Source organism: Myripristis murdjan, chromosome 7 (genome assembly GCF_902150065.1).
Source record: "Myripristis murdjan chromosome 7, fMyrMur1.1, whole genome shotgun sequence".
Classification (NCBI taxonomy): Eukaryota; Metazoa; Chordata; class Actinopteri; order Holocentriformes; family Holocentridae; genus Myripristis; species Myripristis murdjan.
This window is the reverse complement of record NC_043986.1, coordinates 12,338,746-12,352,702: the sequence shown is the minus strand read 5'-3', so window position 1 is coordinate 12,352,702 and position 13,957 is coordinate 12,338,746. Positions and strand designations below refer to the sequence as shown.

The following is a 13,957-nucleotide window of genomic DNA, read 5'->3' as shown; positions in this document are numbered from 1 at the left end:
CCTTAACTTAACTTAACTTAACTTAACTTAACTTCAGAGACTAGACTCATTTCACAAAATCCAGTGAGCCCAGGCTGATCTGAAAACCCAAGGCTCAGGATAAATGAAAGTGTAATAACAGTGCAGGTTATAATAAAATTGCAGCTTAAATGAAAAAGAAAGTCGACTCAATTTGTAAAGGTGAATAAAACTTACATGAAACTACAAATCATTGTCCTCTGAATCCACAAGATAAATCGAGCTGCAGACCAACACGGCTTCAGAGCAGCACGTTTAGAGAGAACCTGAGAAAACCCACAGCTGAACTTAACCGTCTCTAAAGCGGGTCTAGAACTATGGATCTGACCGTCTCTGTGCCTGCAGCTCGATGATACTGGAATCCATTGTAACATAAAACAGTCAGGTTCACACGTTTGTGGATATATGGTTCAATTGGACTGCTTTATCCAAAACAACTGGCCAACATTGCAAGCAAAATACATTGCAAATATATTTCAGAGATTGGTTCCATTTCCAATAATTGCATTTTCCTGGAGGAACTGCACAAACCTTCTTTTTTATTTATTTATTTATTTTTATTTTATCACATTCACAAATGCTGACGCATAACGACAGGTTTTAGAACATTTGTGAAAATCAGGTTTCAGATTTGGGTTTATCCTGTTTTTTTTTTTTGTTTTTTTTTCTCACACATTTGTGAATGGTGAAATGTTGTCTTGAAATATTTGTGGAGAACAAGTGAGATACAAATTCCACACATGACATACATATTTATCAAATGCCTGTCTCTTTCCCTCAGTTTCTGCCACCCTGTTTTAAAGCATCAAAGGTGAGAGTGAAAACACTGTTACCTCAAATGTGTGGGGGTGCGCGTGTGGGTATGTGTGTGTCCATTTGTATAAGTTATAGAGAGCCGAATAGGACAGAACTGGGACACACAGCCATCGGTGGCAAAGCAGCAGAAAACTAAAAAACCAGGGCAGCCACTGATCCATTGAGAAACATTTCCATATATGACAGGTCGGCCGCCTTTAATTAAGCTCTGAGATCCTCTCCATATTTTATCATAGTCATTCATATTCATTCACACTGTGGCCAAGGCTGCAGACATGATGGTCTCCTTTGGGGACACACGCTTGTCACATAGAGAAAATTCCAGGCCATTTAAAGTAAATGTAGTTGTTACCATTGGAGTGAATTTGGATTTGTGCTAGTCTGCTGCTAGGGGGCAGCAGGGGAAATGGGAGAGGGAACAGGTGTTTTCAGCCGGGATAAGACCTCTAAATGTGGTAATTGAGAGGCTGTGCAGTGATAAATGTAAATGTAATCTAAATGTCATTGTGTTTCTGTAGTCAGAAAGTCGGACGGAAGCTAAATTACACTGTTTAGGCCGCCGTGAGGAGCCTGGTTAAAGTGCATTGAGAAAAAAAATTGGGTAATACACAACAACTGGCACACAAACATCGAAAGTACTCACCCTCCTTTGATGTAATCCAAGAAGGTGTGCTCCGACTCCACGTTGAATGACAACAATGACACCTGAGAAACAAAGACCAAACTGATTACCTAATAGCAATTAACGTAAACAAAATTTGCCAATCTGCACATTAACCGTTGACCCCGGGGCTAACTGCTCACAAAATGATTCATCGAGGCAGAATGGGGTTTGACGCCGCACAGCATATTAGTATTGCAATCACTGAGGGAACATCCATGTGACTGTGCACTGATGGGCTAGTGTGATGGATAACTAGCCTCAGATTTTAATTATGCAGTCACCGTATTCAGCTTGAGCAGCCAAAGTGCTCAGGCAGTAACGACACTGTGGCTCACCTATAAACATCAGTCACTGGCCCTCACTAATAGGACTCAGACAAGAGTCCCTTTATGCATCACTACGGACTTGGCTATTCACCCCATCTGAGGTCATGAGAACGTTTTTTTTCCCATCTACTAATATTCACTGTGCGCGCCATAAACCTCCAGACTGGGAATGGAACAAACACTACTTAGCAGAGCTGAACTTCTCCCTTCTGCAATCCACTTAGCGGAAACTTCCTGATGAATACAAAAGCGGGAGAGGGCAGAGGTGTGAGTGCACCTGAAGGTTGGTTCTTATCTCAGAACTCAGACTCACCGTCCCCGAGTTGATGTATCTCTTTTTCTTTATTTTCTTCTTGGCATTCACCACCTAGTATCAATGCAGAGCAGAAAAGGGGATAATGATAATGTAAACTTGCAGCACAATTCTTTTTATCCAACCCCTGGGCAAGTAATAAAAACATCTTTGTCCTCCTCCTCCATGTCTGTAAGGGTAATGGAGCATGGGGACTGAAGCCAATAACTGCAGTAGGTGAGAATGAGATAGCATTGATCACGCCTTGTGGTGGGATACCGATTATTCAGAGGGATTTTATAAGCATCTACACTGTGCTATACATTTTACATACATATTGCCGAGCCTGGTGACAACAGAACACGGTCGCTGATGATCCATATCTTTTCACAAAACATTTATTCCAGATATAGAAATAGTAGCCACACGCAGAAAGAATTACATGGTACATAAATTCACCAATGTACAGGAATGTGTAATGTGTGCTTACACATACATGCACACATATACACAACTATAAGACAAATACGCAAGGAGGGCTGATTGTGAGAGATTAGAGTACACCATGGCATACATGAATTTTACATTCAGCACTTGAGGCCAAAACATGTATGCAAGAGCAAGCCATCAAGGTCAAACATCTCTGCTCCTCATTCCACGGGTCCACACACACACACACACACACACATACACACACACACATACATAAAGGATCAGCCTGGGGTGAGCTGTGTAATAATAAAGTCAAAGGTAGGCCACTGTTTTCTCGTCTCCTCTCCTCCTCGGGCTCTCCTCCTCCTCTGTTCAGCCTCTGTGGTTCTGATGCTGCTCCTCTCATCTCCTCCTGTACAGATAATGCCTTGTAGCACCACAGCCATCATTCACTGCCAAGCTCACATTACATCACACAGACATCACTCTCAATTACACCTACCCCTGTTAGCATTAGCCTGCTGTCAGATCCAATACACCTTATGGAGCTAATGTTTGCGCAGGTTTCTTGCATGTCAGAATGAGTACACACGAATCTACAACGGGTGGAACACATCGCCCCGTGACCTATTCAAATTGATTTTTGTCAGCAGCGAAAAGGTGGTGCTTTAGGGTTCTTGGCTGCATCTTGAAAACCGTCTGATTTTGGGGGACAGACATGGCAAAAGTGTAAGCAAAGAAGCTGTTCTGTTTCATTTTCCTTATTGAAAACCAGAAAGGTCTGGTGAAGGTTAACGAATGCACCTGCTGCTGCCATGTCAGCAGCGTGAAAGGGCAAGTCTGCATGCCACTACTCACTCATTCTGTCTCTCTCTTGCCGTCTCTCCCTACTTATCCCTGTCTACCCCCCATCCTCTCCATCTCAATTTCTCTGTTGGCCCTATTCTTTCCTTAACTCACCTCCATGACTAATTCAGAGGCTAATGTAACGTGGCAAGTGTTTTAATGAGCAGGGACCAGTAGGAGCCTCAGAGGGTCTAACATTAAAACCCAATCTACAGCTCCAAGGGCTCCCTGAAAAAAACTCAAATCAGGAGCATACCTCTGTTTCATTCCCTCTTGGACGCAGACCATCTAAACGCCCTGCCTCATCTGGTACGCTGCACCACTTGACCTCTCACATGTTAAGGCTGTGTCCTGAGATCAGAAACACTGAGTTCCTACTAGAAAAAGCGCAATGATGTGGCCGTTCGAGTCGCAAGTCCAGTTAAGAAAACTTGAGCGAGTTTTCTCAGCCCTGAGTTATCTGATCACTTCAGTACATGCAGTACATTTAAATGCCACAAAGGAGCTAAACTAGTAGCTACAAAGCTACTAAATGCATTTGTATGATCCTCAAAATGCAGTTCAGTATGATTGCCAGCATTGTACGACCCCCCATGTGATTTTGAAATGTTATATTGCACAACTAGCTAATGTTGCCAAATACAACTGACTTAATATGGTACCTTCATATGCTGGTTGGAAGGCAGCCTTCCACCTTAAAAAAGGCATCTAAAAATACACATATTTCAACCAGTGGTCACATATTTAAGCCTAAATCAATTGCTACTTTAAGTGAGTTGTAGCTTGGCCACTGTGTCTTTTCCATTATAATGACGTTATAAAAGTCATGTGAAGTTGTAAACTCCTCTATCAAATTGTAATTTTGACTTGAGGGGGCATTCATTTGCTTCTGTTAAGTCAGCAACTCGTATTTACACTTTGTCCGATAACATAGGCAGGAGCATTGGGAAGAGTATTTTACAGTAGGAGCACTTAATTCTCTTAAATCACTTAAATATTTTTCCCCCAAATGGGCACATAGGTCATAATTACAACCAAATGGGAATTTCCTACTTACTCATTTTCTAGCCAGCTATTCTGTTTAAATTTCTCTGCACCTCCATTGAGTTGGAGATCCTGCATCCTGCTACAAAGTGCATAGAAAACAATGCAAAGAATTGGAGAGGATGGGTGGGAAAAAGTAATGCAGACACAGATCTGTAACAACCGATCACACAGCAACCAGTAGCTGTTTCATAGCCGTGCCACAGCCCTGGATCATATAATGATGTGGGTATTTTGTCAGACCTTAAATATCATTCAAAATGACAAGTGTTGGGTTTTGACACAAAATGCATCCTGTGACTTGCTCTCAGGGAAAATAGGGCTTCAGGGCGATCAGCATGTCTGGCCGGGGTTAAAAGCTCTCTGTCTCCCGATCACCACTCACCTCATAGACGTTTAACGGGCTCTGACCCCGACATAGCTCTTTGAAGCTGGTGGTGAATTCACCGATGAAATCATGGCTGAAAGGTAAAGACAACGTCATGTCAAATAGTGCCATCAAAATAGAGCAGATAAAAAGAACTGGAGGGCTGTCACTGCTGCATAGATGGAATATAATCTATTTCTACTGAAGAATGAATGGTTGGAAATAGTCAGAGAGATTGTGATTTTTGATGATGGGTTTTCTATTTAGTGTGAAAAAATTGAATGAGGATCTGAGCCTACAAGATTGTTACGACGATTTAGAGAATTTGCATAAATTAAGATGAAGGTGAATCAGAGGCTCTCAGGCGGTGGATAAGACATGAGGAAATTTCCTAACATAAATTACATTTCAGTCAAGTAGCAATCAAGTCTGTGTTTCTGTGTGTATGTAAGTGTGTGTCCATTACCTCCCATCTCTGTCCCAGTCATATATTTCCACCTTGATCGTCCTGTAAGGCATATCCAAGAGCAGAAAAGAGTGTTAGTTTGTTTGTTTGTGTGAGCATATTTATGTAATATGTAGGCCACTACCTAAATGTTAATGAAAGGAAACCTCTCAGAAAGCATTTCTGGAACGATTCTGTCCTAATTAAAAGATGAGGAGAAGCTGCCGGACTCACACTGTGTCTGTTTGGTCTGGCAGGGAAAACAAGCTATTAAAGCTCATTAATCGTTAAGTGCAGGCTGATTTAGATCAATCATAGAAAGCCCACTCTTTTGAAACAAGTGTTTGGAATCTAAAAAATGGACATCTTTTGAGGACTCTTTTGAAAATGACAAAAAAAATCCCTAAAAACTACAATGTCTTGTACACACAGAGACTGGGCAGTTTTGAAACCACATTAGCTGATGACAAATTTTGAAAACTGTAATCAAACAAATGTGGCTGAGACTATTAGGAATCCACAAAGAAGATAAATCAAATTCAATCAGCCTTGTGGCATAAATAGTCCAATAAAAAGTCCATAACTTTTCAGAGCACAATGGTGAGCTGGCAACAGAGATTTTAGCGAATCATTTAACAGTGACTTAAAGTTTCAAGCTGAAGTTTGAGGAGATAGTCTTCTAGACGAGAGAGCAGATTGATAGAGTTGCCAAAAGTTTGGGGCGAAGCATTTTTCCTGCACCTGCCAAAGATAGAAAACTACCCTCTTGGGAGGGAGCACATTTTGCACATTCCCAAAATAAGTTGGAAGGCGAGAAACCAAATAAGTATGCCTGAGAGGAATCATCGAGAATGAGGAAGATGGTTCCTCTTCTCCCAGTTCTGATGAAAGATCAATGGCTCCCCTCTCCCAGCTGCTGTCAATCATGTGTCAGTGGGTCCAGGAAGAAGGGTTATGGAGAGATGCCCCGCTATCCAGGCCTGAACTCATTCTGTCTGCAATAAACGCTTTTCCATCCTAACAAATGTGTGCAACCATGTAGTACAGAGAGAGAAAGGGCAAGAAGTAAACTGTGTGTCTGTGCTGTGAAAACCAATGGATTTCTCCTTCTAAACACTTAATAGCACTGAAACAAACATAATACAGCAAGATTTTTAGATTAAAGAGAATCAGAAAGAGTGAGGGAATCTTCCCCATATCATTGACTGGTTGACAGACATGATGAAAAAAAAAAAAAGTGTTTTGACACTGGGGTCCAGCATGGCAGATGATTCCCTGGTGGTGTGTCAGTCAATGTCAATTTTCCCTAATGTCACTTTGATGCTAATAATGAAGCAGGTCCATAAAAAAACAGCACAAAACTATTAAATCTATCGGCCGAGGCAGAGCAACCAGGAGCTCGGATCAGGTTCATTTCTGTTTCTATACACACAGCATGTCTGAATGGAAATGGGAAGCATTTCATTTTCTGATAGCTATTAAAGCCAAACTGTTACAAGAGATTTGACAGCTCCACGTGAGGCTGAAGGACGCGGCTGTGGGGAGGCAATACCCAGGATCATTTCATGCCTCAAGATCACATAACAAAACGTAGAAAAATATACGCCCACAGAGAAAATCTGAAGCACAGAACAAAAAGAGACCAAGATGAATAGTAACTAGATAACCTCTAGTAGGGATTGTGTGAACTCTGCATGGTTTCAGAAGTATAGACAGCATTGTGCTTTTGACAAAAAGGACTGGACCTTCAATGGATGATGGACGACAAGGCTCCGAATCAGCGCTGTATCAAACACCCCGCCCACAGAGGTAAATGTAGAAAATATCATTTCACATAGGCCCGCACTGGGTTCATTATTATTACTGAAACGTTATACTTTAAAATCCAGCCATTATACTTTAAAACCGAGCCATTATACTTTAAAATTGAGCCATTATATTTTATAACTGAGCCATTATACTTTAAACAGTCTAAAGTTTAATTTGTGAAACAAAAGGACTGAAAATTGGCGAGACCTGAGCGGTGCAGATCTTTGAAACACAGTTAAAGTTACAGATACCATAGATATTTCAACAAAAACTACACGAGGCACTAAATTGCCAAAGGATTCTCCCTCCATCAAAAACCCTCAAAAGGAATCAGCTGTCTTTCATGCTTCCACTCCATCTGTCTGACCCAATTAGCTTCCCCGGGCAGGTGAGCAGAGGCGGCAGCGGTGAGAAGAACCTCTGTTGACACCCAGACCCCGGCTCCTCGCGGCATCAGTGTGGTGGAGAGGGCCAGATTTGACATGTGTTCTTTGACTGCTGCTACAGACTCTCATGGCTGTCTAGTTCTACTTCCATGCTTATGCACGCACACACACACACACACACACAAACACACATGCACGTACACACACACACACACACACACACACACACAGCAGGGCTCCTCTGATGTTCCAACCACCTGTCTCATAGACCAACATCTATAGAATATACAGCCGCTCTTCCTCTCCTCTCTCTCTCTCTCTCTCTCTCTCCCTTTCTCTCACACCCGTTTTTTTATGTTCCTGCCAAGTCTCTTCCTGTGTGTCAGCACTCCCGCTAGGCCCTTTGCTCTGTAGAGATTCAGATAAGATAGGAGATGCCACTGGTGTAGCCAATCAGAGACTTATCTGAAATGCTATTGCCAGTTGTGGACAAATCAATGAACGGCCGGGCGAGTCTAGCAGGTAGTCAGCGGTAGACGCGTAATAATTCTTTATTTGAGTGGCAGATAAAATAACGGTGGAAAATCGATGGCGTCTAAATTTGCTGAGCCCAACCCATTTCGAAATGATTACACCACATATTGAAAATCTGCGCGCCGTTCCCTTGGAAAATCGCATAGGTTCCCCTCATGCAGCCTGAGTGTATGTGTGTGTGTGTGTGTGTGTGAGTGTGTGTGCATACAGCTTTTATTAACATCACGCTGCACCCTACCTGTCATAGTCTCCATTGCAGAGCGCTCTAACAGGGATGGAGAAGGCTTGCCATACAGGGTGCAGCGTGTTTTTCACCACCTCTGTCTTGTGGCAGATGGTGAACCTGCAAACACAGTGCAACAAGGCATGGGATCCCAAAACAAACATCTCTTAGCAAAACCCGTCACTAAATCTTCCCGGTAGGATGGCTTTGGCACCATGTCTGTGTCTGCACATCGGTTTTATCTCGATGCAGCTGAATTCAAGTAATCCCAGCACAATTCTCTTGACCTTGATTCCCTTCCCCTTTGATCGCAAAGCCCTCCTACCTCTCTTTGAGAAACCGAAATGAAAAGCCGCCGAGAGCTGAACTGAGAGATGGACAAACTCACGTGCCATCCTCGTTGCTTCTGTAGAAGACCATGAAGGGGTCCGACTTCCCAAAGAAGTCCTTCTTATCCAGTTTGTTGGCACAGAACTGCATGGTGGCACAATCCTAAAGAGAGGCGAAAGCAAGAGAGACAGTGAGAGGAATAAAAACACACAAAGAGAAGGACTACATTGTAAATTCATGCTTCTTCCTCTGTTTGCCTCCTGTTGTTTGTTAATACATGCTGTGTGCCAAGATATAAAAGCACTGAAGCACCAAAATAAAGGGAAAGTGCTGACTGAATCCTAATAAGTTTAGAATGAACCCAGCCAATGTGCTCTAGTTTCCAAAACCAGAATAGAGCAAATGCATTCATTATCATTTATTTATTATGCAAGCCCTGCATAGCAACTGCAGATGGGATAGGGGATTTCAAATTGAAAATACCTTGTTGTACTGAGTGTAATCATAACAGTATGAGAGTCCATACAGAGGCACAGAAATGGATTCTAAAATCCCACACATAGAGAGAGATTGTGTACAAAAAGGATGTGGAGGGTGTGAGTGCAGCTAATGATACATTAGAAAGGCTGGTATTACCATAATTATACTCATTTAGGCAGCATTTCACCGTGGACTGCCATTACAAGGACAATGAACGTGCTCCATAATGCTTTTGGTGCCAAAGAGTCTCCCTATGGTCAAGGTATTAGGCTGTATTATATAATAAGGAGGATGCATAATAGGTGTAGAATGGACAACAAAAAATAAGTATTGGTAATGTGTTTTCACACTTTTATATTACAGATCACATCAGAGGAAACCCTACTTCTATCTCAGGCTTACAATCTCAATGCCTTATACACCTCTTTCAGAAACTTTTAGCCCTCTAAGTCTGAGGACTCAGACCAGACAGTATACATAGGGGAACGGTAATCCAGAGTTAGAGTAATCCAGAGTTTCTCACCATTATATTTTACAGCAGGAGATGCCACGTTAGGAGAAATGCAATGCATTCAATCGGCAGATACAAATAAAAAAGGCTGTTTTCACGCAGGTAGCCTTCTGGGATTTCAAGCTGTGAAGTGCAGCTATTAAATCTGAATTGGTGTGTTGCTGGGCTGAACGAGAGAGATGCAGGGCCTCCATCGATTACTGTGACCCACATCAGTCTGGCTGGCCATGACTCTGACCTACCTCTCACTAACCCATGTCATATCACTTGAGGCCGTGGACACAGAAATCAGACAGACCACACAAGAACAGTGATGATGTTGTGAGCCATTTTTGGATTTAGTCTAGTCTGGGTCTTTTGTCGCAGTGATACATAGAACTGATAGATCTGGTCACATTTTAGTCATTATATTTTCATTCAATCTAATCACAGCACTCTTAAAGGTAATCCATGTAATTTTCCTTGTGTACATTGAAACTTTCTCGCTAAAACACAATGTGTATGTCCTTGACGCCTAGTAAACATGTTTAATGCATTTCCCTCCTCAAAGGATATTTGCAAAGTCTTGTGTTGGAATATTTTTAAAGTTGCCTTGTTTACATTTACATTCGTAATATGTTGTAAACAAAACAGGGACCCTGTTTCCTAGTGTGCATTATGGTGCCACTAGTGGTCACAAACAATGTTGGGTACCTTAAACTAAATGTCTGATTGCATTTGTCAACTCATTTAGTTATAACTCAGCCACTCTTTAGACCTAACGCTTGCTTGCTCGTATTATGAAATGCTCCCCAACCTCCATTTAGCAATCAAAGGTTTGAGAATGGGTGAGCCAATATTCAGTACTGTAATTTGCCGCTAATAATTAGTAAGTAATTTTGTGCTGTAATCAACCTTCACTACAAGGAATTTAGTTATAGTTTTTTCAAGTAATTTTAACTGGTCATTGCCATTTGTTTGAAAAAGGGTTGTTTGATGAATGTTTCACTCACAAATTTTGCTTTCAAAATGAACACAGCCCCACAAACTCAAGCTTTACACCCACTGCTGAAAGGAGGGCTGGGTGCCAATAGAAGGTACAGATGGTGAAACAACTTTCAAAGTGTTTGCCTCAAAATTGAGCTGTTTTGATTAGCACTTTTGTTTCCAATCAAAACGGTGGAGTTGTCGAAACCAAAACTTGTTACTGTGAAGAGAAACAAAGTAAAGAGCTGATTAAAACAGCCAGTGGTGGCTAAATGGACCAGAGCTGTGTATATCTATTTTCATTTCCCACCATCACTCTAAGTTATTATCGAAGGTTCAGTCTATAAACCAGCACAGTTGTTTTCTCCTATTCGACGATAATGGTAGAAAGTATCTTAAAGGAAAATTGACTTTTCCCATTTGCATACTTGAATACGAATCGGCTAAACTAGAGGACCATCCACTGTGCGATGTGGCCCCAAAGCGTGTCAAGCTCCCTGATGGTGTTTCGCAATAACATTTCATTTGTGCAGCCAAGTTTGTTCCTCTTGTGGCTTGTTTTGTAGTTAAAAAAATACACATCACATTAAAGGAGAGTGTGCTGCAGCTGGCAAAAATAGCAGCATCTTGGTAAAAACCAGGCCCAGCACTGCCCTGCTTAGCCTTGACACAGCCTCTACAATTATGCTATCATGGCGACATGGTGCTATAAGCTTTCATTAAACACAGATAACACATGCTCACTTTGGTGCCAAGCAGAGTTCTTGTATTAAGTGAGAGGGAAAAAAAGGCTGAACATTCATTTCAGCAGCCTAAAGGGATTTAAGAGCACCAGAGGGAAATCCAGTGTAGTCTGCATCCCTCTTCCCTTTATTGTGGTCTACTAAAATATCACTGCATGGGGTGGGTGGCACTGCTACACATACTCTCACTTTCTAAGACTGGGAGTATGTAAATATGAAAACATGCATTCAATACCTAATTCACAATAACTCGCATCATTTGGATTTAAGCCAAATCATGGTATCCTTAGAGGCAAATAATGCATCACCAAACGAATCATGAGCCAAAGGATTAGATGAATCAGATGCTACCACAATTCCTTAGTGTAGTTTGCTCCTTTCGCTTACTTGTTTGTGCTTAGTAATATATTATGAATGTGAGCCTCAGGTGAAATTTTTTTCTTAATGAGAGGAACATTTCATGCACAAGATATATGAAAATGTTAACAAAGCGCAATTCCCTTTTCCCACTGCAGTGTTAAAATGAAGCGCACTTACCAAAGTAAATTCCTTTCATATTATCAGCGGATACACCGCTGAAGGAAATACACTGCAACTTTGCCATTACAGTCGAGGGACAGACTTCACCAACATCAGAGTTAATTAGACAGATTGGTGAATTTCAGAACAAGTGGCTGTCATCCTACTGTTCATATTGAGTGAAATGTAGGCTGATATAGCATATCCATGAGATGGTGCTACCATCAAATACACTAAACAATACTTAAAAACCTTACTGTTTTAATAACGGGCCAGTGCCGGATTAAATGCATAAACAGGCAGGAATAAAACTCCCTGTGGCTTACCGCTGTTATATGAAAAGGGTTGTGTAGTTTACTTAGATTTCAATCAGCCAGATCCACGGCTGGCCTGTGAGGAGGCACTGAGAAGAAGCCAACCACCGAAGCCATGCTGCTCGGCACATCATATGTGCCAGAGATAACAGCAGCCAAGAGGGAGCCTTTGATCCATGCTGGGGTTGTTGCTCTGTCTAATGATACCTGGCAACTTTACAATGAAGGTGAGAGCCAACCTGCCTCTCAGTGACAGTCCCTGCAGAAGTTTCCCAGTCAACTCCCCATCTAAGCCCAAGCTGCTGGTTTCAGTTTCCCCCAAACAAGAGTTGTTATGTTTACCTCAGGGGACCAGCAACACTGCCGCCTCAATTTGTTGCTCACAGGTGGATTATAGAGTAAACAGCATCCAGATGGATGATAGTAATTCCACATTGTCATAATTCACAGGTGCGCGGCTGCTACTGACAACACAGACTTCAGACGATTCAACCACAATTTGTCTTTTCTTACAGTTTCCTTTCTTTACTGAGGGGGGATTTCCAGGGTTAACTCCATTCAGAGTTCAATTCTGTGTGAACAGGGCAGGTTTGGAGCGACATTTCAGGTCTATGTCTCTCTAATCGACTCTGGGAGAGAGCAAACGGCCACTGGTACCAGTAATGATAATTTGCATTTATATTACAAATCACTTCTTGGAGTGGTGCTTTGCAGTGATGACGCTAACTCCCATCATCGTGGATGCAACGCACCTGGTGACTCACAGCAGCCTTTCATTGCGCTCGCTGGCTCTAAGCAACAATACTTCAGTCAAGCAGGATAAAATCGCTAATGGTTACTGTGGCATTTTTATCATCAGTGTGGCATCTCTGTGTTGCACTGACAGGAGATTGTTTATTTGTCAGGGTATGGAGCATACTGTTAGTATCAAAATTTCAAAAAATTCTGGATGTCTGGCACCAGTGCTATATGACCAAGGAAATTAAATGCATTTCACTTAGCATTCATGCCATGTGTTGACTAATATATGGAGCTGATATGTTACACATCGTAGATGAATTAGCAGTGCTTTAGGATATCATAAAACATTTATACAGTAGCTGCAGCTCAATGGCTTCCTTTACAGCCTCTGAGGGAGGCCAATTGTTCTGGCCAATAAGTCTTGCTACTTTCTCCTGCTCCACTGGCAGCACTATAATGTGATTATTTACTATCTTCATTTAGCAGTGCAGAGAGGAAGCCAATGGGCATTAGTGGACACAGGCTATTAACACTGATTCATGGATTAACACACCACACATGGAAGGCAATGCATGTTTCACTGATTGGAATAAACACCGCAATCTCATTAAACAGCTATTCAAATTCATAACATGTTCACTGTGTACACAGTTTTCTTATGACAGATACAACTGCATAGTGACATGCCATAATCTGCTGTTTAATAGGTACAATTAAGATTTAATACATCTTACTGAAGTCTGGATTGTGAAAAAATCCCATTTCAGTTCAGCTACAGTACCAAATGAATACTGGCAAAACTTGTATTATAGAATGACACAACATGCACTATTTTCCCACAGTATGTCAGCTACAGCTGCACAGGGACATGCCCTAATCAACCAGCCACAATAAATATACCGATTAAGATAAAATATACTTTAATAAAACTACAACCACATGAAAAAAAGTGTACTGCTCCAAAATGAAAACAATAAGAAGTGAATACTTATGACTTACTCTGCAATTTCCCAACTCCTCGGCAGACAAGATAATGGTCCCACATTTCTTTCCTGGTATTCCACTGCAGAAAATAAAGAAAAAAAAACAGGAGATAATATTCATTCTTTATCACATACATTCTTTATAGATCAACTTTAAAGGTGCACATT

At 41.6% G+C, this 13,957-nt stretch overlaps 1 protein-coding gene across 1 annotated transcript in view; it reads right to left on the bottom strand.

Annotated features, from left to right (window-relative positions):
* Positions 1–13,957, bottom strand: part of cpne5a (copine Va) — a 67,448-nt gene that overhangs the window by 21,088 nt on the left and 32,403 nt on the right. The window contains exons 8-14 of the mRNA XM_030056489.1: positions 13,806–13,869; positions 8,591–8,694; positions 8,218–8,322; positions 5,272–5,313; positions 4,824–4,899; positions 2,138–2,191; positions 1,478–1,539 (exon numbers count right to left, since the gene is read on the bottom strand). Coding sequence (XP_029912349.1) covers positions 1,478–1,539; positions 2,138–2,191; positions 4,824–4,899; positions 5,272–5,313; positions 8,218–8,322; positions 8,591–8,694; positions 13,806–13,869 — 507 coding nt within the window. The remainder of the gene's footprint in view (positions 1–1,477; positions 1,540–2,137; positions 2,192–4,823; positions 4,900–5,271; positions 5,314–8,217; positions 8,323–8,590; positions 8,695–13,805; positions 13,870–13,957) is intronic.